Source organism: Xenopus tropicalis, chromosome 1 (genome assembly GCF_000004195.4).
Source record: "Xenopus tropicalis strain Nigerian chromosome 1, UCB_Xtro_10.0, whole genome shotgun sequence".
NCBI lineage: Eukaryota > Metazoa > Chordata > Amphibia > Anura > Pipidae > Xenopus > Xenopus tropicalis.
The window spans coordinates 141,979,281-142,004,116 of NC_030677.2; the positions used below are offsets into that span (position 1 = coordinate 141,979,281).

The 24,836-nt window shown below is 37.6% G+C and overlaps 2 protein-coding genes across 5 annotated transcripts; one reads left to right on the plus strand and one right to left on the minus strand.

The window, feature by feature from the left end:
* Nucleotides 1-85: 85 nt before the first annotated feature.
* tox4 (TOX high mobility group box family member 4) lies at nt 86-14,423 on the minus strand. 4 transcript variants are annotated; one of them, XM_012958617.3, is made up of 10 exons: nt 14,315-14,423; nt 11,427-11,607; nt 9,673-9,741; nt 8,978-9,220; nt 8,080-8,340; nt 7,752-7,979; nt 6,352-6,432; nt 5,185-5,862; nt 1,837-2,003; nt 86-1,708 (listed from the first exon to the last, which is right to left on the minus strand). In XM_012958617.3, exons 2-10 carry the CDS (start codon nt 11,586-11,588, stop codon nt 1,648-1,650), a joined length of 1,950 nt encoding a protein of 649 aa, XP_012814071.1. In that variant the 5' UTR covers nt 11,589-11,607; nt 14,315-14,423; the 3' UTR covers nt 86-1,647.
* Nucleotides 14,424-14,637: 214 nt separating this feature from the next.
* On the plus strand, nt 14,638-24,553 carry rab2b (rab2b, member RAS oncogene family). Its single transcript, NM_001005636.1, is given in 8 exon segments — nt 14,638-14,756; nt 17,874-17,945; nt 18,171-18,238; nt 20,853-20,935; nt 22,156-22,248; nt 22,336-22,447; nt 23,263-23,331; nt 23,456-24,553. Coding segments are annotated over 8 exon segments (648 nt in total). The 5' UTR covers nt 14,638-14,710; the 3' UTR covers nt 23,561-24,553.
* Nucleotides 24,554-24,836: the final 283 nt, after the last annotated feature.

The window sequence follows — 24,836 nt, forward strand, 5'->3', positions numbered from 1 at the left end:
TTTGTCGTTATCCCCCCCCAACCCAACCCAACCCAACCATTGCCATTTGGGAAATGTTTGTCAATATCTAGTAATAAGTAGGAAGAACTGTTCAAACATAATTTATTCTGCCGCAACATACCGTAAGAACGGTTTTCACATTAGTGATTTGTCATACATTTAACAAGGTTTAGGATCCAACATATTTTAAAAATTCATGCCGTTGCCTCCTAACAGCTACGGCTGGCTGCAATCAAATCTACAGCGATAGGCTTCAGTCTTTTGCTTTCAGGGGAGATTCCTAATCACACCAATACTGCTGGAACAGTGGCACAGCCAGCATGAACCAATACAATCGGCTGCAAAAAAAAAAAATCCTGAGCACCTTTATCAAACCAAATCAAGGTCACTAACACCAGTGATATTTCACCAATATAGTTAACACAAAATGCTTGTTTTCATTCCTAGGTTGGAATAGTCTGACCAAAACAAAATGCACTGGTGCAACTGAGCACCAATATTAGTAAATCAGTCGCAGGCTGTTGCTTTGTTTATATGGTTAAAACAGCAGGTCAAGGAAGACAGGTTCTGATGGAAGCTAACCTAGTGCATCAACCTGCCATTATCGTGATGCACCACTGGCTTGTTTTTCTGGCTATTCACTCCAACACATACATAGTTTTCCCTGAGCTTTTCAAAAGCACCAATAAACGGTGCTGCTACCCACTGCTTCCTCAGTTTTAAACAACTGTATCTCAGTGTTTCTAAAAAGAACTGCAGGGTGGACCTTGAGAAAAAGCAGGTACCTGCATTCTTTATTTTTACCTGTGAACAAACACTACTTAATTTTATTGTTCTAGTCTTCATCTGGGAACAGCTATATTTAAAAGCAATTATGCTGAATACAAATATAGCTATTAAATATCAGTCCCCCCAGAAAACTAAGTGTAAAATGTTTTGTTTTCAAAAAACTTTGTTTAATTGAAAAAGCCACCACCCCTTCTACCCTCTTGCTTGGCACTAATCTAACCAGATTTGCCATAATATACTCAACTTTATCCAAGGAGCCCAGGGTGAAAAACAACCTTCATAAAACAGTATCTTTTCTGTATAGCAAGGCATGTTTACTCTATATATGTGTAATTTGTGAAACTGCATCTTCAGAATGGCATTGGAGGGATTTCTTGAACTGCTCATTATGAGGTATTACTGGATCCAGAAATGCTTCAAATTGATATCTACATGACTTCCTTTAGAAAGTCTTATTTCTTGAGGTGCAGCAAAACTGATGTAACACTTTCAGAAGCTCAGACTAATTGACAAGGTTCATTTTTATCCTAATCATCCCAGCGTTGGCTGTTGCAATCTTAAAAGTGTAAAGGGGAAAAAAAAAATAAAATGAGAGTTTGTTTCCAGTGCAAAATGGAAATCTTGCACACCGAATGAAGTCATTCATAGCATTTCCTCTCCAAGTGCCAAGGACTTATAAAGTGAGTCCATATGCTCTCCAAACTAATGGTCCTTTATCCTTGTCTTTTTGGAGACATAATTGTATGTACAGAGCAGTCTGTAAAAACATGTCTCTTGGATATTTGTAGTATCCATAGGAGTTATAGGCCTCACTCCACAGGTTCCCATAACATGCCCCCCGACTCAGGGGAATGAGTGTTATTTTACAGGTGCAAGTGTGCCCTGACTGCGTGCAGCAATCCATGCCATGAAAGTGTCTCTAAAAATAAACAAAACACACATGAATAAAATACAAGTTAAAGTGAGTGCCTTTTTCAGTACTGATCACTACACTAATGCACATGCTAATGCAACAAGGAACAATGAATTGTCTGCTGTAACACTTACCTGCAGTGTTTCACTACACAATCATTACTACAATACTCATTGTCCCAATCTTTGCATTCTATTGGTGCATTCTCACATCCAGAACGGACACATCGGGGCTGAGGTGAAAGGCTGGGAGGGGGAGAGCTGCTCACAAGCTCCACATCCATCTGTGGAGGGGGAGACTCCTAAGAAGAAGGGTATACAACATTAGAGTGCACAATAATGCTCCATAAATCTAAAAATGCAGAGCAGCAAGACAGATTTTATCACAAAACTAGGGAAAATAATTTTTGGGGAGAAAAAAAGAAACGTTAATTTTTTGGGCTCTAAAATTACTTTAAATTGTGCTAAAAATAACATTCCCTGGTTTCAGTCTCATGTAGTTTCAAAATCAAACTGAAAACTGCAGCTCATTTTAGCTACTTTCTGGTCTAGTGTGACACTCCACCCCCTTTTCAGAGAACTATATTCAAATCTCCTCTGAAAGCTTTTGGGTGATTTTGAGAAAACAAAGCACATATATGGATTAGCATGTCTGTATGTGTGCCTTGGCTTATTTGTGTGCACTGTGAATCCTATGATCCCAAGAGGCGGCCCTTAATCATTAAAATGGCAATTTTCGATTCAGGTTTACCCAATGGCACATACTACTAAAAAAGTATATTTTTATGAAAATGGTTTATTTAGATGAAGCAGCGTTTTACATATGAGCTTATTTATGCAATATATTTTATAGAGACCTACATTGTTTGGGGGTATAGTTTTCCTTTAACCACAGATGGCAAATCTCACTATGTGCCATCACCCTTAGCATTAGACTGAATACAGGGGAGAAAGTTTTTTTTAGGGATTTTAAAATAAAATCCTTACTTATCCTTTAAGTACAAGTGTATTTTAACAACCATGAAGCAAACAACAGGTAGCAGTGTTGCTCAACCCGAGAACAATAACACCAAAAAATGTATATATTTTAAAGAAATTAAACTATAATGTGCTGCTGCCCTGCACTCGTAAAAGTTTTGTGTTTGCTTCAGAAACATTACTAGAGTTTATATAAACCCTGGTGTGTAGCCATGGGGGCAGCCATTCAAAAGAAGAAAAGGCACAGGTTATATAGCTGCTAACAGATAAACCCTTTAGAATACAATTGTGTCTTATCTGTTATCTGCTATGTAACCTGTGCGTTTTCTCCTTTATTCCCAGCTTGAATGGCTGCCCCCATGGCTACACAGCAGCTTATTTATATAAACTATAGTAGTGTTCCTGAAGCAAACACCCCAGTTTTAACAGTGCAGGGCCACAGTACATTATATTTCAATTACTTTAAAACACTTTAAATTTTTGGTGTTACTGTTCCTTTAAAAATGTGTTATTGCCATTGCGGATAGCGTATTCGTTAACTGCACTGCGCAATACCTTTTGTGTATTATTTTGGTGTTTCTACTACATTTTCTGTGATTTTGGTGCATTTTTAGGAATTTTATTGAATTTTTAGCCATTTTATTGCATTTTCAGTTATGCATAGTTGTTGTTGTTCGCTTGACTTTGTCTGTAAAACCTATTTGCCCAAGCCAGAATACTCAAACGGTTATTCTGACCGCAGATATTAGGCAAAAAAAATAAATGATTTTTTTTTTATTTTTATCAATTTTATTCCATTTCACATTGTTCTTTATTACTTGTCTTTGCACATGGATATGTCTGCTGTATTTCAATTTGGCATCCTGTGTACCCCCACATAGTTTGACAACTCTATGCATATTGGGCATCAAACTATTCAGTAGACCCCTTGCGTTCATACTTAGAGTGTTTCATGTTGGTACGTTACTAAATGTGGGGGTACATAATGGGGCAACATGCAAGCTTTGTGAAGATTTTCAGAAATGTCACATAAACCGTTCTGTTTAGCATAGCTTTGTAGTTTGGTAGTTTGCAGTAGAAAGATGTATTTACCCATTTTTGTTCTCAGAATATATGGTTTTCTAGGGCCTCCTTACTGTTAGGGGTTCTTATGTCGCATAATACACATACCAAGTGCAAAAATTGCATGAGCCGGAGTGTCTTATGTGAAAATTCATATGCACTATTTTTATTTGGGTGCCCCTGTACAGCACGTAGTTTGGCCAATATATGCATATAGGGCATCAAACTATTCAGTAGACCCCTGGCGTTCATATTTAGAAAGTTTTATGTTGATACATTACAAAATGTGGGGGTATATAATGAGGTAAAATGCAAGCTTTGTGACAATTTTCAGAAATGCCATAAAAACCGTTCTGTTTAGTATAGCTTTGTACGTTCCAAAAATATATGGTTTTGGGGGGTCAATGTATTTTTTTGTGTTTTTACCCCACAGAAAATGCATTAAATGTGTTGAATTTTCAGTAGCTAAAGAGATCTCGGGGGCAATTTGTATGTACTAACTTCTTTTGGGGTTTCTAAATTCCAGATACATCGGTGATCCTATGCACAATGGGCATCAAACCGTTCAGTGGACCCTTGGCTTTCATATTTAGGATGTATTTTCTTGGTACCTAATATTATGTGGGAGATATGATGCTTGAAAGTGGAAGATTTGAGGTGATTTTTTTTAGAATTTTCATAATTTTTTATAGAAAATGCTAAATTCAGTAAAGCATTGCCGTTTGGTACTTAGGAGTTGGAAGACAGTTACCCATTTCGGATTCGTCAGAATGTGTACTTTTCAAAAATGAATGGTTTCCTGGGGTAAACCTAATGTTCCAGGATTTTTGGCTTTGGAATGTAAAGTATGCTGTATTCTGTTGTAATGCTTTGAAAATTTAGTAATTTACTGCTGGGAGTTTTTGATCTATAGAAGTCAGAAATCTCAATAAAACTATACATATCAGGTATTGGCACGTTCGGGAGACATGAGGCTTTCCAAATCAGTTGAATTTTTGTCCATAAAATAAAATATGTTTTTGGTATAAATCCCTATATCATGAAAAATAGCATTTTTTCTCAGGCATATTTGAAAAGCTCAGGTTCTCCTGAAAAAAACAATATATAGTTTGCCTACCTAAACTTAACCCTGCCCCCAGTAAAAGCCACTAAATTGAGAGAGCACAGAATGTTTACAAAACATCTGGCACTGAGGGGAACCGAAATGTCAAATTCTGCTGGCACTTAAAGGGTTAAAGATCCCACACTGCAGCATGAGCCCTCTATAGTATATACGGAGTACAAAATTACAATAGTGTTAAAACTCAGCGTAACAACAGAGCTGCATAGGTAAATGAAGCTCATGCATTTGTTAAAGTCACTGGGATTTCAATAATTACACCAATTTGATAAAATCTTCATAATGCAACTGTAAAACTGAAAGCAAATATTATAGACACTTACCTCTTGGACCACTTCAGGTAACACCTCCAACTGCTCAGGGGGTGAGGCAGGGGCCTCAGGAGAAGTGGAAACATTAATGACTGACAGGCTTTGATTTTGCACTTGTACAGCTTGGGGTTGAGGTTGCAGTGGAGGAGGGATAATTTTAATTTGCAAGGGAGGAGGCTGCTGCAGCGTTAGGCGCACTTTCTGCATTGGTTGTAGCGGAGGTGGCGACTGCAGGATAGTGATTGAAGGCTGCTGAGCAGGGGCCATCTGCTGAAGTCTTGGGGGCTGCTGCATTTGCTGCAAGGGTGGTGGCTGTAGACGTGGTGGCATCTGCATGGCTGCCTGTAACACTGAACGTGTTACCCTCTGAGCCTGAGGACTAGGTTGAAGTTGAGCTAAAGGTAGTCCGCGAGATGTCACCACAGTGGCAGGAATAACAGTAACCACACCCTGGGACAAGGCTATAGAGGTAGGGTTCTGTCCAGCTGGCAGTATCTGTTTTGAAATGATTATTTTAGCAATGCTTTGTTGAGGCAAAGCCACTGTCTGAGATGGGGGACTGGGTGCAGAGGGAGAAGACACACACTCAGGAATGCTGGTGGCAGTTACTACAGAAGGAGATGGAACAGGAGATTCTGACAGTAGAGCAGGAACAGCTGGGGGGTCCAGATCTACTGTGTCAACAGCAACCTGCAGGGGAACAAATATATATTGTCATCAACACAAATAACAAAAAGACAATGCAGCTGTCCAATTCAAATACTCCAGTGCACTTGGTAACATATAATATATAGCCTTATATTTGGTGCTTAGTCATCCGCGTATTAGAAAATGTAACCAATTTAAATATTAAGTGTTATCTACAATCTATGTAAAAACACCTGGCCTTGCGCCTTCATATGGCAATGCTAATAACCAGTATAAATCACAATATAAATCTATCTTCCCTAATGCCTTTAAGGAGGTGCACTATTCTCGCTTAGCTGCAACAATGAGCGTACTTGTAAAAATCAACAAAAAAAAGGAACAAAGGCACACTCCACTTAAATTCTTCTTGCACAAAAACTTCATGTCTTTTTATTCATATCAGTGAGATCCAGCATGGTAATCCTAATCACCAGTACGAACACAGCAATGCCTCTACCATATATAGGCCATTTCCAAACCCATTTAAAATACCTGTGATAGCTGATTTGCTTTATACAGTGCCAGTGCCTTAAGATATTCCTTTTTAGCCGCCTCTGTTTTCCTCTTGTAAACCTGTAAGTAATTATGAATATTAGTTCCCGGATTCTGTCACCAGATTTCTTATAAATAAACATTTTAGAAATTACAGATTGAAGCTGAAGTCTACAATATTTGAAAGGCCAATACTTTTTTGAAGGGATGGGAGTGGCCTATTTTGAACCTGACACACTGAGGACTTCCTTTATGCTTACATCATCACATCCAGGCTTTGTCCTTACTTTTTTCCTACTGGACCAATTCATTGATTGTGCACTCTAACCAGTTGCATAAATTAAAAGGTTATTTGTTAATTTCTCTCTTGCAATGGCATAGGCAAACAGACACAGCATATTACATATTTAACATACAGTTATGTTAGAGTTGTAGCACTCAGTCTGACAATGCTTCCTGTGCCTGTGACAGACAGGAGACACAACCAATAGGAGTTAAGTCTGCTACCAGCAGTATGTGTGGCATCATATTAGGAAGTAAAGAAGTGACTGTAGTGTTTATAGGGGTCACTGACACACCCCCTTTAATTATAGTGTGTAAGCCAACATCCTTTCCTGCTACAGGGCTGTAGTTACCTTGAGCAGGTACGGAACCACAAAACATAATAGGTCAGAAATGCTGCACATTTCTTTAGTCAAGCTTTAGTTCACCTTTAAGTAGTGCAGATGGTTTATGCAAACACTGCTTGCCTGTTTTAAACAGAATTACACAATAGTAGGGATGCACCGAATCCACGGCCCTGGCTGAACCGAAAATTTTTAACCCTTCTAAAGCCTAATTACCACATTCTAATCAGGATTTGGATTTAATTTAGTATTTTGTATACTTTGCGAAGGATTCGGTGCATTCCTACACAATAGGTATATTAGAGCACAGAAAGTAAAACATTCTAAACACATTTTAAAGGAACAGTAACACCAAAAAATAAAAGTGTATAAAAGTAACTAAAATATAATGTGCTGCTGCCCTGCACTGGTAAAAGTTGTGTGTTTACTTCAGAAAGTCTACTATAATTTATATAAATAAGTTGCTATGTAGCCATGGAGGCAGCCATTCAAAGGAGAAAAGGCACAGGCACAAAGCAGATAACAGATAAGTTCTGTAGAATACAATGGTGTTTTATCTGTTATCTGCTATGTAACCTGTGCCTTTTCTCCTTTTTTCCAGCTTGAATGGCTGCCCCCGGGGCTACACAGCAGCTACACTGTGCAGGGCAACAGTGCATTATATTTTTATTACTTTAAAGCTCTTTCATTTTTTGGTGTTACTGTTCCTTTAAAGCAGTTTTAGAACAAACACACAGCAATGCATTGTAAAAATCAATGAAGCGACCAAGTCACCTGTTTTTGCTCCTCTCCTAGACTGTCCCACATAGATGCCACAATTTTTGACACCTCCCCGAAGGTAGCATTGGGGTTTTGCCCCTTGATGGCAGCTTGCGTGTCACGGAAAAACAGAGCATATGCAGACAGTGGTTTCTGTGGCTCATTTGGGTCTTTCTTTTTTTTCTTCTTGGGAGTTTTTGGCTTCTTGGCTTGCTCCACAATTATGTTTTTAGGGGCTGTTATCTGTGGAACATAAGTTTATTAAAACATCATGCTAAACAAGAAATACAGTTAATACAGATAGAACACAAGCAACAAATATGAATTGTGAATTTCTGCTAACCCTTCTGAAGTCTTCCATATCTTCATCATGCAAAGAACTTGTTGGTGATGGGGTGGGGGAAAGATGGTCCTCAGGAGACTGGACAGGATGCAGGATAGCCCCTCCACCAAGGCTCAGACCAAGTTGGGAGCTCAGCTCTGATTGATCAATAGTGGTAAGCTGACTGTGTCCCAGAATCCCAGATGACATGTCTGTCATTGATACATCTATGGTGACAGGAGGATTTGCACTGTAGGGTGTGACTATGGGATGATCCAAGTCCTGTATGCAAAACAGAATAACATGTAAAAATTTGTTAACCATCATAATTTTAGTTTTACCTTATGCTTGCAGCAAGGTTCTGTAACAGCTGGGAGAGAGTACACATGTTTTACTCCCAAGAGGAATCTGATATTAGTGCCACCTTACACTGTACTAAACAATTTAAATTTAGCCTTTGGTGAAGCAATAAAAAGAACTAAAATGAGGGCAGGAAATAAAAGTTGAAAAAAGTTGCTTGTTTTAAAAAAAAAATTAAAATCCACCTGCTTGAGGATAAAAATATAGAGCTTTAAGAAAAAATGTGCAAACAGTTGCAACAATATGTTAGATATCTATTACTGCAAAGGAAATATAACTCTCTCTAATAAAATTAAAACAACATGAAAACAACTCTCTCAAGATTACTCCCTCCAGTGATATCTGTAGCATACCTAAGCTTATTAAGACAGAATACCACCATATCACCTCATGAATAAATAAGTACTGTTTAGGGCAAGCTTAGTAATAGTGTAACCTTGCAGTTAAACCTTTTGCTTGTGAAGATATCAGTTAGTCCTCAGGTGTAGTTTTGCATCTACATGAGTAAATGTGCCCCTCTCTAGTTAATTTATTTGGCGCAATGACAGGAAACCCTTACCATAGCCAATCCAGCTCCAAGGAGCCCTCCAGTTTGGTCCATCACTTCATGGGTCATCTCAACCGGCATGTCCAAAGTCTGTACACCATATTGTGTAGCAAAACCCTCATCCTGCACTCCAGAAGGGTCTCCAAGGTCATCAAAGTGACCAACTACATCAGATACAGCCAAGGAGGGATCAGAATCCAGAGAGATGGGTGGAATCTCAAACTCCTCATCCCCAAGGCTGGGTGTGTGAAAAGTCTGCAAAGAGATAATTTAAAAAAATAATTGCGAGCCGACAAAATGGGTTATGTTTCAAAGATGGACAAAGAGTTAACGGAGTAAAATTTCACTAGCAGAAAGATATTGTTTCATCTTGCAGGTCTGCAAATGCTGCAAACTAACTAGATTTAGGGTATGAAAATGCAAGGAGGGTCCAACAGTCAGGCATTACAAAGCAGAACATCTCTAATCTTCCTAAAAATGTACATTTGAGATACACCAGTTAAATAATTGCCTATTTTTCTTGCTGTGTTAGCAACGGCACTGGGACAAAATCAGAAACCAATCTTTTGGAATTCTTGTGAAAATCCTCATATTTATATGCTTATACCTATTTGATCAAATCATAAAGCTTACAACATTGTTCCTTCTGCAAATTCCAACAAGGTCAACACCATTCAGTAGACTTTATCCTACATCATTTCACATACCTCTGTCCCTGTAAGAAAAGGGTGTCCTGGCCCTGTGATTGTAAGGTAATTGTCGCTGCTCCCCGGAAACTGCAAGTCAGAAAGAGAAAACATAATAAGGAGAAAATAAAGGATTTTTAAAGTATGTGCCTATTCCAAACCTTCTGTGCAACTGAACCTTTTTCATAGTTCTATATAAACATTTTTGAAAGCTGTAAAATACAATGGGCACCTGTTAACAGCATGTCATGTCCTACCCTTCTTGGTACCTGAAATAAGATGCAGTTTGCACAATAAAAGTACAAGGTATTACAACAAAGAATATACAAAAGATCAAGCAGCACTCTCTCATCTGTAATGTCTCCTCCGTTCATGATAAAGATGCAGCTTTGTATATGCCTTCTTATCTTTGCAAGATGTATGCCAGGCATTCCTGCCCTGCCAGTCTCAGATCCAGCTGAATTTTTACATTCCGTGGCACTTCCTCCACATTCCTACAGGAGTGAACTGCAGTCCTTATTATGTGCCAAATTTGCATCCAGCTACTCCGGCTTTTGTGAGGGTAAATGTAGACCTATACAAACCAACCTTACAGAGCAAAGAATGACTAAGCTTAAAGGGATTTTGTCATGATTTTTATGGTATGGTACTTTTTTATTTTTAAATTAAAATAAAATAATTTTACATAGCAAATAATTCACTATCATTTAAAATGTTATTCTTGAACCAACAAATGTATTTTTTTCTAGTTGTAATATAGGCATGTAGGCAGTCATCTCAGTGCATTGTGCCTGAGTCTGAGTTTTCAGAAGGAGCCAGCGCTACACATTAGAACTGCTTTCAGATAACCTATTGTTTCTCCTACTCCCATGTAACTGGAGGAGTCCCAAGCCAGACTTGTATTTCTAACTATTGAGTGCTACTCTGATATCTACTGGGAGCTGCTATCTTACTACCTTCCCATTTTTCTGTTGATCGGCTGCTGGGAGGGGGGTTATATCACTCCAACTAGCAGCTAAGCAGTAAAGTGTGACTGAAGTTTATCAGAGCACAGGTCACATGGCTGTGGCACTCTGGGAAATGAAGAATATGGCTAGCCCAATGTAAAACTTAAAAATTAAATATAAAAAAAGTTTGTGTTTTTGAAAAACGGATTTCAATGCAGGATTCTGCTGGAGAAGCTCTATTAACAGATGCATTTTGAAAAAAAACATGTTTTCCCATGACAGTATTCCTTTATCATCCTTATCTGCCTGCAGCCTGCAGTTCTATAGTACCATGACATAAACGCTGTCCATACAGAACATTTTGGGTAAATTAACCTCAACCTTAGGGTAAGAACCCACAGAGGTTCAGTCGCCTGTGATAGATCTCTGCTATCATGGGCAACAATCCTCTCTGAAATAGCTTTCCACCAGCAACAATAGAAGTCAGGCGACGAAACCGCTCCATGGGTCCTTACCCTAAAGGATTTTTAGAAGAAACTTTGTGCATATCATGTTATCTAAAATGCAAATAAGATGTGCATATAAAGCTGTGACTCTCAAACCTTAATTTGAAGTGTTTTTGTAGTGCTTGTCAACAACTGGTCTGCAATTTTTTGTTACACACATAAAATCAGTTATTGATGAAGAAATATTACCAACATACTGGAAATTTGAGCACTTAAAACATGCATTTAATAATACTAATACTTTTTACATATAGAATAAAACAATCTTATATAATACATCTTAGCAATGCTGTAGCACCCACATTTTGTTAGTGTGTCTCACCTTGCTATACCCATACACTCCATAGAGAGGCTGAGAGTGGAGCAAACCTGGCATATCAATGGAGCATGGAGCTCCCTCATCTCCTGTAAATAGCATGTGGTGGCCAGGGAGGCCCCCATCACTGCCATCTGTGTCCAAACCAGAAAATAGGTGTAGGTCCATGAGTCGAAGAGCTAGCCCCCTACAGAGCACACAACACTTCAGTTACACAAGGGATAATGACCTCAAGCACAGATTGAACTATAGCATCAACTATCCCAAAGCTAATGACTGAAGAAAGGTTGAGAGTTGCACAGCAAGAAAGCTACAGGTTAGATTCTGATGAGTCTGTGGGAAGCAAAACCTTTCACTACCTAGTAACACAACACCCAACAACAAACACCACAATTTGCAAACCATATGAAGCCTACATTATAGTTGAATGAAACAGTCTATGTTTTGAGGAGCACAACATTAATGCAAGCTGTGTAATGCAAAGATCAGGTAAATACATAGGGGCAGATTTACCAAGACACAAACGCTCGGAGCGTTCATTCAAACGCTCTGAGCATATTTTCATCTAATTTTCCTGCTGTTTACAATCGCTCAGTACGAAAATTTCGTGACTTTCGAATTGCCAATACGATATTATCATGACTAATATGATTTTTCCGTAAGCATATTTGTGATATTTGCGATCTTCAGAAATGATCGTATCCAATCCGAATTTATCCCATTTGGGATTCGAACTCACGTTTTCATGAATGTGCCCCATAATTATGTGACACTAAGGACCGCTGGTCTATCTGAGGCGTTAAGCACTCAATGGTAGGTCCCAATTTCATGGTGCCAAACAAAACCACAAAGCCAACACAAAGATAGGCACTCAGTTCACGAAACAGGCAAACCACAACAAGGTTTTTTCTCCCGAAGGAAAGAGGCATCACCAACACAAAGTCTATTGATCCTCAAATCATGCAAATTCTTAAATTTTTTCATTTTGTGGTCTAACATTTAGCCAGGACCCCTCAGCTCATAACAAGAGGGCAGATACATGGGATCTTTTATACAGAAACCCGTTATGTAGAAAGTTCCAAATTACGTGAAGGCCATCTCACAGACTGCATTATGAGCAAATCATTTTTAAAAATTAGAATTATTTCATTTTTCTCTGTAACAATAAAACAGTACCTTGTACTTGTTCCTTACTAAGATATAATTAATCCTTATTGGAGGCAAAACAATCCTATAGGGTTTATTTAATATTTAAATTATTTTTAGTAGGCTTACGGTATAGAGACCCAAATTACAGAAAGACCCCTTATCTTTTCCCATGACCAAAAATACACTTTTTGGTCACTACAGGGCGGCTTCTTAGCCTGCAGATAAATGGCAGAGGCAGAGAATTCGCCCGTACGCTTCAAGAAGCTTATGGACGTGCATGCACCTGTAATCGCATCAGTCCACAGGCACCGGATTTCCCTACAAAAACTGCAAGTATGCAGTTACGTGTGGAAATCCACTCTGTGTGCAAGCAGAGAATCCACCCCGTGTGGCAGGAGCCTAAGTGCTCTCATACTTCACTGCATTAACTTGAGGGAAAAAAAAAAATTGTATTTTAAGGGAAGTCACCCTTTTTTGGAACAACAAAAGCAATTTTTAAATACGCATTATGAATCACATCAGAGTTATTTACAAAGTACTTGCTATTAAAAGCAGAATCTGTCTGTTTTCTGCACTGCTGCTTTTGCTTTCAATTGTAATTACATTTACAAATAGCTTTAAATTAATTGAAAATGTTTAATTAATGTATAGTGAAATGTTTAACATCTTTCATTATGCAACAAAAGTTGGAGAGATTCCCCTTTAAATTGATCACACCCTTTTCTTTATTCCATTTTTCACTTCATGTCTAAGTTAGCTAACTAAAGGTATAATTTCTCTATATTTTTGCTCTGATCAATGGTTAGCACTCTGCTTGTATGAAAAGACCAAAGAATTTTCCTGTGAAATAAAATGCTGCACTGCCTCCTATTAAAACAAGTTACAATGACAACTGTTACAGCATTCAATAATTATATAAAAGCAATATTTTATTAATCACAGAAACATTGCTGCTAATTATGCAAACACTTCTGAGGCTGCTGCTGCAGAGGGGGGGGGCTCCTTTGCTTTCATGTATCTGTAACCTTATTATGAACTAAGGGGCGCTCTGGCCAAGTTAGATCTCATGCATGAACTAAGAAACTCAAACAACCACTGTCCAGTGAGTGAAGAAAGAACATGTAACTGATCTATTACAGCATCTTGCCATATAAAAGTAAATAAACCACAAATGACCCTTCTCTGGCTTCTGAATAACAGCATTCATCTCTATAACATTTTACTATTAGTGACACAGACAATAACAAATAGAAGCTTCCATGTTAATGCTGGCAGTAAACAAGCTGTTTCACCACAGATACAAATAATAATAGTAATTTCAATTCACAGTACAAGGAATGCAAGTCTTCTATCAGGCACATCACTCTCAAAGAAACACATTACTTATCCACAACCCCATAGCCAATATAAATATTCAATTGACAGGAACCTGTTACCACTGAAACGAAACCCCCAACACAACACGTTCTGAAGAAACTATAAGTATTGGCACCAGGGGATTAGAGATACTTGACGCACCGCGACATAATAACAACTACATTGTACGATCTTTAAATGCTACACGTTTTCTGTGTTTGATCCGCAGGAACTATAGTTCCCTTCTCGCCACTTCATTAACCTGCTCTAATGGCCCACATAATCTGCGTTTTGAAAATCACCACCAACACGCATACGGAATCAAACTAGCTGTATACCGCGTTAAAACCGAAACTAACACAATAAAATACGTAATTTACCCAACTCACCTCCATTTTCACGGCCTGAGACTCTTCTTCTTTTCAAGCACACTTCCCCGCCTCTACAAAGATGGCGAGACATCCGCTTCCGGTAAAAGCAGCGAAGCCATATTGGTACAGTAATGCTGCTACTCATTCCTCCTATAGTATAACAATAGGATGTGAGGCAGCCATAGAGACTATTCATTAGAATGCTACACGTATCGAATACAAAAGAGCGAACATCCGGCTTAGTAAAGAACGTCGCTACAAGCCGTACACCAGATAGAGAGTCTTTTCCGGAAGCAATAGAGATGAGACTGCGTGGCAAGAACGTCTCTCTGGGAGCTCTAGTTAGAGTAAGGCAGTTCAAAGGAAGCCTCCTCCCCGTAATCACCTGCCTTGGTGGCTCTGACGATTGCCATCATGTCGTATGCCTACCTCTTCAAGTATATCATTATTGGTGATACAGGTGCGTACGTATTTTAAATGATTTTATCTATCGGTTTACGAATATTGGGTGCTATTATTATGCTCTTGTAACCTTGATGCTTTTTAATTTTATTTTGTGTATTAAATATAAAATCATGCATATGCTAGCATAAAATGAGAATATTCCGAGTTTATGTACAATAATATATTATTTTTAAATAGCAGCTCTTGGTGTTCTGTTTTGCAGATGTTTTTCAAATTTGTATGCAATTACAGATTTGTGTATATGTATATATCTTTGTATTTATACAGGTAATGTTAGGAGCCACATCATTAAATATTATAGAGGCACATTGCAATTTGTGTATCACTTATAACAGTGATGGGTAGTTTTAAAGCTGAGTTGCCAGAGCCCCATATTTTCTCCATGAATAATCAGAAAGAGTGCACATATTTCATGTTAGTGATAATGCAATACAATGCATTTTATTACATTAAGAGCCGTATTTCCTACAGTTTAACTTTATAGAAACAGAGTAACACATGATAGGTTGGCTAAATAATAATTTAAAGGTGAACTCGAAAAAAAACTGTTTTTGTTTTGAATAAAGACAGAAAATGCAATGCAGCTTTTCAATAAACATAGAATACTTTTTTTGTATGGTTTTAAATAGTAGCTTATGAAAGCAGTATTATCCAACTCTTTCTGCCTTGCTGGCCTGATTGCAGAAGCCAGCTGATTAACACCCCTGGAGGGGAACTCACCTCTGCTACATGGTTGCAGGAATAAGAATCAGAGAACAGAAAAGGATAAACACATATTGCCTTCAGTAGTGATTTCACTGGTTTTGATGTTATTTGCAAATGTAATCTTTTAATCCATATAGGTTGAGGTAATGCTTGGAATTACAACTCCTTTCATTTTGTAAAAACAGTTTTGTGGATTTTCTCTTTAATCACTGTCTTTAGTTTTTATAAGTGGCAATGAAATTATTTTACGCTATGTGCATGTATAGTAGTATCTCCAGGTTCTCCTTAATCTGTGGTGTAGCAGACTAAGGCCTCCTTACTGTATAATAACCTAGTGCATGGTACTGCAGAAAAGTAAAAAAATGATGCTTTTAGCATATCTGATTTTTATATCTCTTTGCTATTCCCCCATATCTACCCTTATTACATATTTGCATGCAATCAAATAAGTACATAGATGAATGTGATAGCTGCAGTGATTTTCAAGTGTTTAGGAAATCTTCCACCCCTCCAAAAAATAAAAACAGTGCACAAAAGCCAAGGTAAATTTCAGACAAAGGGAGTGATGATGCTATTAAAAACCTGGTAAAGACTGAGGGAACCAGTGGCCTGAGATACAAGGAGAGATACAGATATTGTACCAGGGACTATAAGCCTCCATGATGGTTCTGTGAAATTAATTTTTTTTATAGGAAGAAAGTATGACATTTTAATTAAATAGGCTGTGCATAAGACAATAAAGGGGTTTGTAACGTGTGTTACTAAGGTGAAGTGCAATAAGCAGGGGCGTTAGTTTTGGTTGGTGGGCAAATGGGGTTGTTAGAAATGTTTTCCTAATCTAAAGTTGAGGAATATGGTTAGTAGGGAGAGAGTTAGGTGAAATACTAAACTGGAAAGTTTGATTTTCTGTGTGCTTATTAACCAGTCAGTTTTATAGTGGTGTATTGAACCTTCAGGCAGCTAGGTAAAAGCAGCAAGGCAAACAGGAACTCAATATCTGTGAGCTGGCCTCTCAGCTGGAGTAAATCCTTAGAAGGCCTCCTCAATGCAGCCATATTAGAAGTAACTGAAACAGCAGCTTCATGCAGCTATTAATTCTGAGAACAACCACAACTTCATGCCTGCCAGGTGATACACTGTAGCTGAAGACTAAAGAGGTTAATGTAATAGCAGGTACAATGTTTCCTGCAGGTATAGATGTTTGCTTTACAACAGCAGATGAGTGAATGCTACCTGCTAGCAGGTAATTAGAAGTGGAGAAAACTATAGTTCTAATCTATTACCACCCAAAGTAAAATAATAATAGTAATTTGTTTGCAGATATATTTATTTTGCTGAATGCCAGTTGGGTGGTAAATCCAAACTGGATACAGCTCAGTGTCACACTCTGTTAGGGCAGTGACCCACAGAGCTACTTTTAGCCAGCTATTTGGCGTGGCTACAATATAGGCAATACTGATAATTGTCTCTACGTGTGTTTTAGCAGAGAAAATTTTCAGTATTGTCTATGGCAGGGTATTTTCTGGTGATTTGTAGCTGTGACAAGTAGCTTTATGTCATAGCCTCTAAAATTACAGCCCCCAGAATAACATACCTTTCGCTCTGCATGCAGATTTATTTTGTTGCTCTATTACAAGCAGCTGAACTGTATCCCTTTACCGACTGCCTTGTCTTGCATAAAACTCTGCCCCCTTTCCCTTATTGAGCACTCCTTCTTTAGCAGATTATGCAGACCTATACTGGGCATGCTCACTGCGCCTGCTTCAGTTTAAATCAATAATGCATGCACAGTAGGCACCTCTTTGAGGTCATTTATTGTTTGATATGGAAGGAGGCATCATCTTTTCAGGGTATAGAACAATGTTTGCTTGCTAACTGTTTGTGTAATGTGTACATATATAAAATGTTATAATGCACGAAGTGCATTTCCTCTGGTTTCGACCCGTTGAGCACATATCGGTACAATACAATTTTGCTTTTTAATATAATCTGGTTCAGTGTTATAAATGTGTGCTGGTTATTATACAAGTGCTTACCAAACGAGTGAATGTGCAAAGTTCTGTGTTTTTGCTCACAGTGCACCTGGTACCCCCACCTTTACACCCTCTACTGCCATTATTGATGCAAGGTTGTGTTTCTGACACTTGCACTTGCTGTCTGCCACACAAGTTTTAAATGCAGGTCTCCCTGCTAACAACATTGCAGCCAGTGCAAGGACACAGAATGCAGCCATTATGCACATGGCTAAATCACTATATGAATGTGTACATTTTTACACATTAGCACAAATAGCATATGCGTTTAGCATAAGTGACCCCTATGGTGTTTGTACCAGCGTGTATATATGTATATAATTTCTACTATTTGTAGTGTTTGTATACATACTTACATTTCATTTTTTTCATAGGTGTGGGAAAATCTTGTCTGCTTCTTCAGTTTACAGATAAGAGGTTTCAGCCAGTTCATGATTTAACAATTGGTAAGTCAAGTTTTGAGCAGGAAGCATTGTAAATCTTTGAGAATTACCCTGAGTAGTGGAAGAAGAGTGGCTGTGTTCTTATTTTTTTAACAAGAGGTATCATTAAATTTCCTTACGGGCAATGTCCCACAGGGAAAATAGTCGCCCATGATAAATCTCTCTGTGGGACATTAACCCATAAGACCATTTGTAACTGTTTCTCTATCTCACTTTTTCTCTCCACAGGTGTTGAGTTTGGCGCACGCATGATAAATATTGATGGAAAACCTATCAAACTACAGATATGGGACACGGTAAGAAGGCAGACTGCCCTTAGTGTTTATCTTCTGAATCTTCGTGTCCTCTTCTGATCAGTTCGGCAACATTGAGCTTGCTGGCACACGCACAGTTGAAAGTAATCCCAGAGTATCTTTAACTGCACATGCGCCAGGAAGCTACATGATTCCGAACTGATCTGAAGAGAGTGCGCAGATTTAGAAGATGGCTGTTCTGCTAGTATAGGTCAGCTTTACTATCAGAGACATTATTCACTAAAATAGACTCTGCAGGGAGGGAGCAAGGGAGGGGGCTCATTAGATTGGGGGTCTTTTGTCGGGGGGGGGTTCGTTCTCCTTTAAAGGTAATTAGTTGAATACTGTATATACTCGAGTATAAGCCTAGTTTTTCAGCACCCAAAATGTGCTGAAAAAGTCATCCTCGGCTTATACTCGAGTCGGGTGCCATGGGTCCCTCTAGAATAGCACCCTCTCTCCTTTGTGTGCAAATTAGGCCACCTGCAACCAGACCCTCAAGTGCCCTGGCCTAAGCTCCCACTAGCAATACTTATTTCCCCTTACATCTCCTCCGGACCGGGTCTGCTGCCAGTTTGCCAATGTGCAATGAGCGTGGGGTAGTACTCATTTTGTTTTTGTTGACCCTCTTCTCTGCTTACAGAGCTAGTTTACTGTTTTTCTTTGAAATAAATATTGAAAAACATATACCCCACTGATGCCTCAATTAATGTAATTTTATAGGTATTTATTTTGATTATTATAACTTAGCAGTAGCTGCTGCATTTCCCACCCTAGGCTTATACTTGAGTCAATAAGTTTTTTCAGTTTTCTTGGGTAAAATTAGGTACCTCGGCTTATATTCGGATCGGCTTATACTGAACCTACAATTGTTGTCATCCACTGTATAAGACCTGACTTTCCTGATTTCACTAAATGTGAACTCTGTGTCAAATTTTGACCAGAAGCCCCAGCTTTCTAATTGTACAATACAGTTTCATGCTCCAAAATTGCCATATTACTAGGCTTGTGTATTTGCCTGATAATTTAAGGATGATGATACATGGGAACATTTTTAGCTGGATACTTACAGATTTTGCTGTTCTTCATACCAGCAGGCTAAGCTTCTTTTTGTAGCTTAATCTCGCCCTGTGGAAACTTTGCTTGATCATATGTTACAGTGAAGCCAAAATTTGCTGTGCCATTTAAGCCTGAAGGAATGATACAACAAATAAATTATTTTCCTGTTGTTGACATGCATATGATAATGCAAATGTTGATTGGACAGATTACAAACAAGCAGATTTGTCTAGGGACTTGGGAGAAGAGTACATATAATTTTAGTAGTTTGAGGGAAGGGAAAGGAAGAGGAAAGAAAGCAGCACAGGGGTGAGGCTGGTAAAGGCAGAGCAGGAGTATATAACTGAAAAACAATGTGGAAATGTTTAGCATTGCTTTCTTTGTAGCAAGAGGGTTCTTGGTTCCATTTTGATCGCTGCACAGTCAGATCCGAATAATTAAGGAATTAAAGAATGTTTATCAGTCATTACAGGGAGTCTGAGTATAGAAACTTTTGATGTGTTATCAAGTGCTTGTTTTTATTTTGTTTGCTATATGTGTTAATTTCTTGTTTAATAGCTGAATAGTAGTTCCCCTTTCAAACACATTTTCACTTCCATAGTTTTGTAATTGTTGACTGGATATAAAGACTTTTTTTCAGTTGCTTTTTGTTTTTGAGCATTTTTATAATATTGAAGTTTTATTTTTCACCTTATGTGTGTCTCTGAAGCAGCCTGAGATAGGTTACTGACTTGATAAACAGTTCTAATTTGATACATAAATTGATATGTTTTGTAACATAAATATGTAACAAAATATATCTATATATACTTTTTTTAAGAGCAATGTAACAGTTTGCACCTGGATTACTGAACTGCCAGACTGAAACACCAGAGTGGAACGTTAAAATATGCTAATTATGAAAAACAATAAAAAATTAAAGAAAATTATCTTTATTTATGGTGTCCTGTCTCAAGATAAATGAAAAAAATAGTCTAAAAGGTGACACCATTCTGGCCATTAATTTGTGTAAATTGTGCATATTATGATTATTAATATTATTTCAGGTATGGGATCCATTATCCGGAAACTCATTAGGCAGAAAGTTTAAAATTACTGAAAGACCATCTCCCATTGACTCCATTTTAAACAAATTATTATTAATTAATTATTAAAATTTTTTAAAAAAATGATTTTCTTTTCCTCTGTAATAATAAAATAGTACCTTGTACTTAATCCTATTATATATAATTAATCTTTACGGGAGGCCAAACAATCCTATTGGGTTCATTAAATGTTTAAATTATTTTTTAGTAAGCTTAAGCTATGGAGATCCAAATTACGGAAAGAACACTTGTCTGGAAAACCCCAGCTCCCAAGCATTCTGGATAAGAGGTCCCATACCTGTATTATTATTCACATAGAGTAATGCTCCAGATACAAATGATGGGTAAATGAGCACAATGGGTCACCTTTAGTGCTGCTGCACTTCCATCTGGGCATTAACAATTGACCCCTAAGATATCAACATTACTGATGTAATTTAAGTTTTCCTTAATTTTTGTTTTTTACTACACAGGCTGGACAGGAGTCATTTCGTTCAATTACAAGATCTTATTACCGAGGTGCTGCTGGGGCGCTGCTAGTGTATGATATAACAAGGTAAGAGTAGGTTTGCATATGTACTGCTTAAGGGGAGGCAATTTCCCTTGGGGGGGGGTTCTAAATACTGGTGCATTACTAGCTCATGTACACACTTCAGAAAGGCCCTGTATTTTCCAAACCTTGTGTGAACATGATATACATCCTGGGAGTGCTAGTGACATTACAAATGTTAAAAATCCTGTGTGTGTATCTATCTATCTATCTATCTATCTATCTATCTATCATCTCTAACAGTCAGTAAGCAGCACACCAACAACATAAGATGATACCTGGGTGCCAGTGCAGTAAAATAGCAAGTATAGCATTAGGAAGTTTTCCTGTGAGTGCCGTCACTACCTATTGCTATATATTAGTCCATAGGGTGCACACCATTTGCAGCAACAAAACCTGGGTGCTAGTATCAAAAAATGTATTGGAACAAGGACAGCACTCCTAGGATTTAAAGGAACAGTAACACCAAAAAATAAAAGTGTATAAAAGTAACTAGAATATAATGTGCTGCTGCCCTGCACTGGTAAAAGTTGTGAGTTTACTTCAGAAAGTCTACTATAATTTATATAAATAAGCCGCTATGTAACCATGGAGGCAGCCATTCAAAGGCGAAAAGGCACAGGCACATAGCAGATAACAGATAAAACACTATTGTATTCTACAGAACTTATCTATGATCTGCTATGTACAGTAACCTGTGTCTTTTCTCCTTTTTTCCAGCTTGAATGGCTGCCCCCATGGCTACACAGCAGCTTATTATATAAATTATAGTAGTGTTACTGTAGCAAACACACCAGTTTTACCAGTGCAGGGCAACAGTGCATTATATTTTTATTACTTTAACGCTCTTTAATTTTTGGTGTTACTGTTCCTTTAAAGAATTGTGAGCAAAATTTAAATTCAAAAATAGGTTTATTACTCAACATTTCGGTCTCGCACAGAAACCTTCATCTGGAGTGAAAAACTAATTTTTTCAATTATTTGCAAAAAATTTTGTAAAAAAAAAAAAAAAAAATTAAGGTTCATTATTATTATTTTGAATTTTTATTGCCGCCTTATTTGGCCACTTCACTACCTGTTCCCGAAATGGCTGGCTGTGTGCTTTAGAGGGCCAGCTCATGATTACATAATTCAACATCAATGGTGACAAAGGCTATCTGTCCCTTATAATGTATTCTTCTTGAAACGTTTCTAGACTGCATAATCATTTTTTGTTCCTTTTTTAGAAGGGAAACCTTTAGCCACCTCACTTCGTGGCTAGAAGATGCTCGCCAACATTCAAGTTCAAATATGGTCATAATACTGATTGGAAATAAAAGGTCAGAAAGGCTTTTTGTTTTTTCATTAATGGCTTCATGCCAATTATCAGACTCTTAATTTAGGCATTGTTTCTCCTTCTGTTTCAGTGATCTTGAATCTCGTAGGGATGTTTCTAGGGAGGAGGGGGAAGCTTTTGCTCGGGAACATGGTCTCATTTTTATGGAGACCTCTGCCAAAACTGCAGCCAATGTGGAAGAGGTGAGAATGTTTGGTTTTTTTTCTGACCTATATCCTCTGCTTTACTTTTTTCTGAAATAGGCCAACTGCAGTTATGGCCTACACTAATTCTATCAAACCATAATACCCATCTTTTAATATATAAAACATAATAGAAGGAGGGCACACGTCACAATGATAACATTTGAATTTAACCAAATCTTTAGGGTTCTGATTCGGTTTGGTGAAAGACTTAAGGTGGCCATACACAGATCGATTTTAGCTGCCGATATCAATCTTTTAGACCAATTCGGCAGCTTATCTGCCGTGTATGGGCACAAACGACGGGCCTCCCTGACCGACATCTGGGCTGAAATTGAGCAGATCTTTATCGGGCAGGTTTGATTTTTCCATCTGATCAGAGGCCAAATCGGCTCGTTGATCCTGACCCCGAACTGACGGTGCCTATACCTGCTGCTTTAATTCAAATCTAAATTAGCCCAATATCGCCCACATGTAGGTGGGCATATTGGGAGAAGATCCTGATAATGATAATAATAAATAGTGTTTTAGATTATGTTTGATGTTCTGACAAATCTTTTGGGGAGGATGTGGTGTTCTGCTAGGTCCAAAATTATGGATTTGATGTACCCCTACTACTAAAACTGATAATTAAATAAGGAAACATTGTCACAACAGTATCATGTATATAAAAGTAGGGTAATAAGTTATAGGGTAATAAATGATATTATATTTTATCAACAAAACTATTCAATAAAATTCCAATAGAGTTCATTTTTGTCACAGTCCTGGCACAATACATTGTCTTATGGAATAGTTTTGTCCTTCTTTCCTAGGCCTTCATTGACACTGCCAAAGAAATTTACAAAAAGATCCAGCAGGGACTGTTTGACGTGAATAATGAAGTAAGATGGTTTTTGTTCTACATTTTTAAAGAGAGACAAATGTCTTCTAACTTTTCTAGCTACTGTAATTGTCTATATAAAAACTTGAGTAACCTCTTTCTGGATTTTCTCCTTCTTTGGAAAGGCTAATGGAATCAAAGTTGGACCCCAGCAATCAATAAATGAGCCGCTTGGAAGTGGACTACGACAAAACCAAAATGAAGGTGGAGGAACTTCTGGATGCTGCTGAAGCAAACAGAATTATTACACTAGAGGAATTCATAAACCCAGCTTCATGCACGCCACATCTTTTTATCACTCCTGTTTCTGCCTGTTCTATATCAGACTTTCCTTCTTTCCTGTCTCCGCATTACATAAAATATAAGGGAATCTGTATATAATGCTCATGGCCTTTCTTTATATATATATTTGTTTTTTTTTAAGTTTTACATAGTTCTTTCACCTTTTCTTCTTTATTCCAATCTGTGTATTTAAAGCCTAAAAAATGGAACAAAAGGAATATCCTTGTGCTTTGATATAAAGTACATTAATATGGACACTACATTTCAAATATGAGTTTGAAGCGTAAACCCACATCCCAGTGCGGGTAATTATATATCATGTGTAACAGTTAGGTGTTGAGTAGAGGTTGTTGGTTTATTTTTGTTTTTATTTTCCTTTTTAAGGAGCAGTAAACTGTTTATCGACTTAAGGGGCATGTTGTTGTCCTTTCAATGAAAATTGTTACATTTTCTCTTATTTTAAAATGTTGTTAATTCTGTATCTAACATGGGTACAAATAGTTTGTATCCTTTGCGTGCCAGTGGAAATCAACAATGTCTGGAAATGCAGGGCATTGTCATATCATTTCCTATTCAGATGTATAAGTAATCTTATGCTTTGGCCTATATAGATGTAAATGAAGGATCTCCCAGCAAGCATTGCAACTCAAATAAATACTGATCACATTTCAGAGCTACCTTGCATTATTTATTGATCAGTTGTATTTAGCAACAAAACATGGATTTTCTTCAGCAAAACTAGGTTAACATTTGGTTGTATTAAATACCTGTCTGCTTGAGAAAATCATTTTAGGTCAAGTTATTTTAAGTTAAAGTTGGTTAGTGACATTTGTTTGTTACTTGCTCTGCAGGGAAAGGATTATGAAGTATATTGGAAGTTATGTATTAACTGTCTGGTTGCCACCTGCCATGTTAATAAAGTTTTCCTGTATTATAATGAATTAAAGTGCATTTACTTTTTCTTAAAAGAAATAAACCACATGCATACAGTAAAGATTAGAAACCGACAAAAAAGTGCATGTGTATGTGTATATGTATATGTTTGGAGATACTTAAATTATAAAGTTTATATATTTACAGGTATCAAAGGAAAAGCTGTTTACATCTACATGTACAAATGCCTACATGTCTACATGTGCAATGACTCCCCTTTTGAGCTCCTTGCTTCAGACTGTTATTTAATGAAATAAGTATATCTGTATTGAGAAGACAATTCTTGCTTCT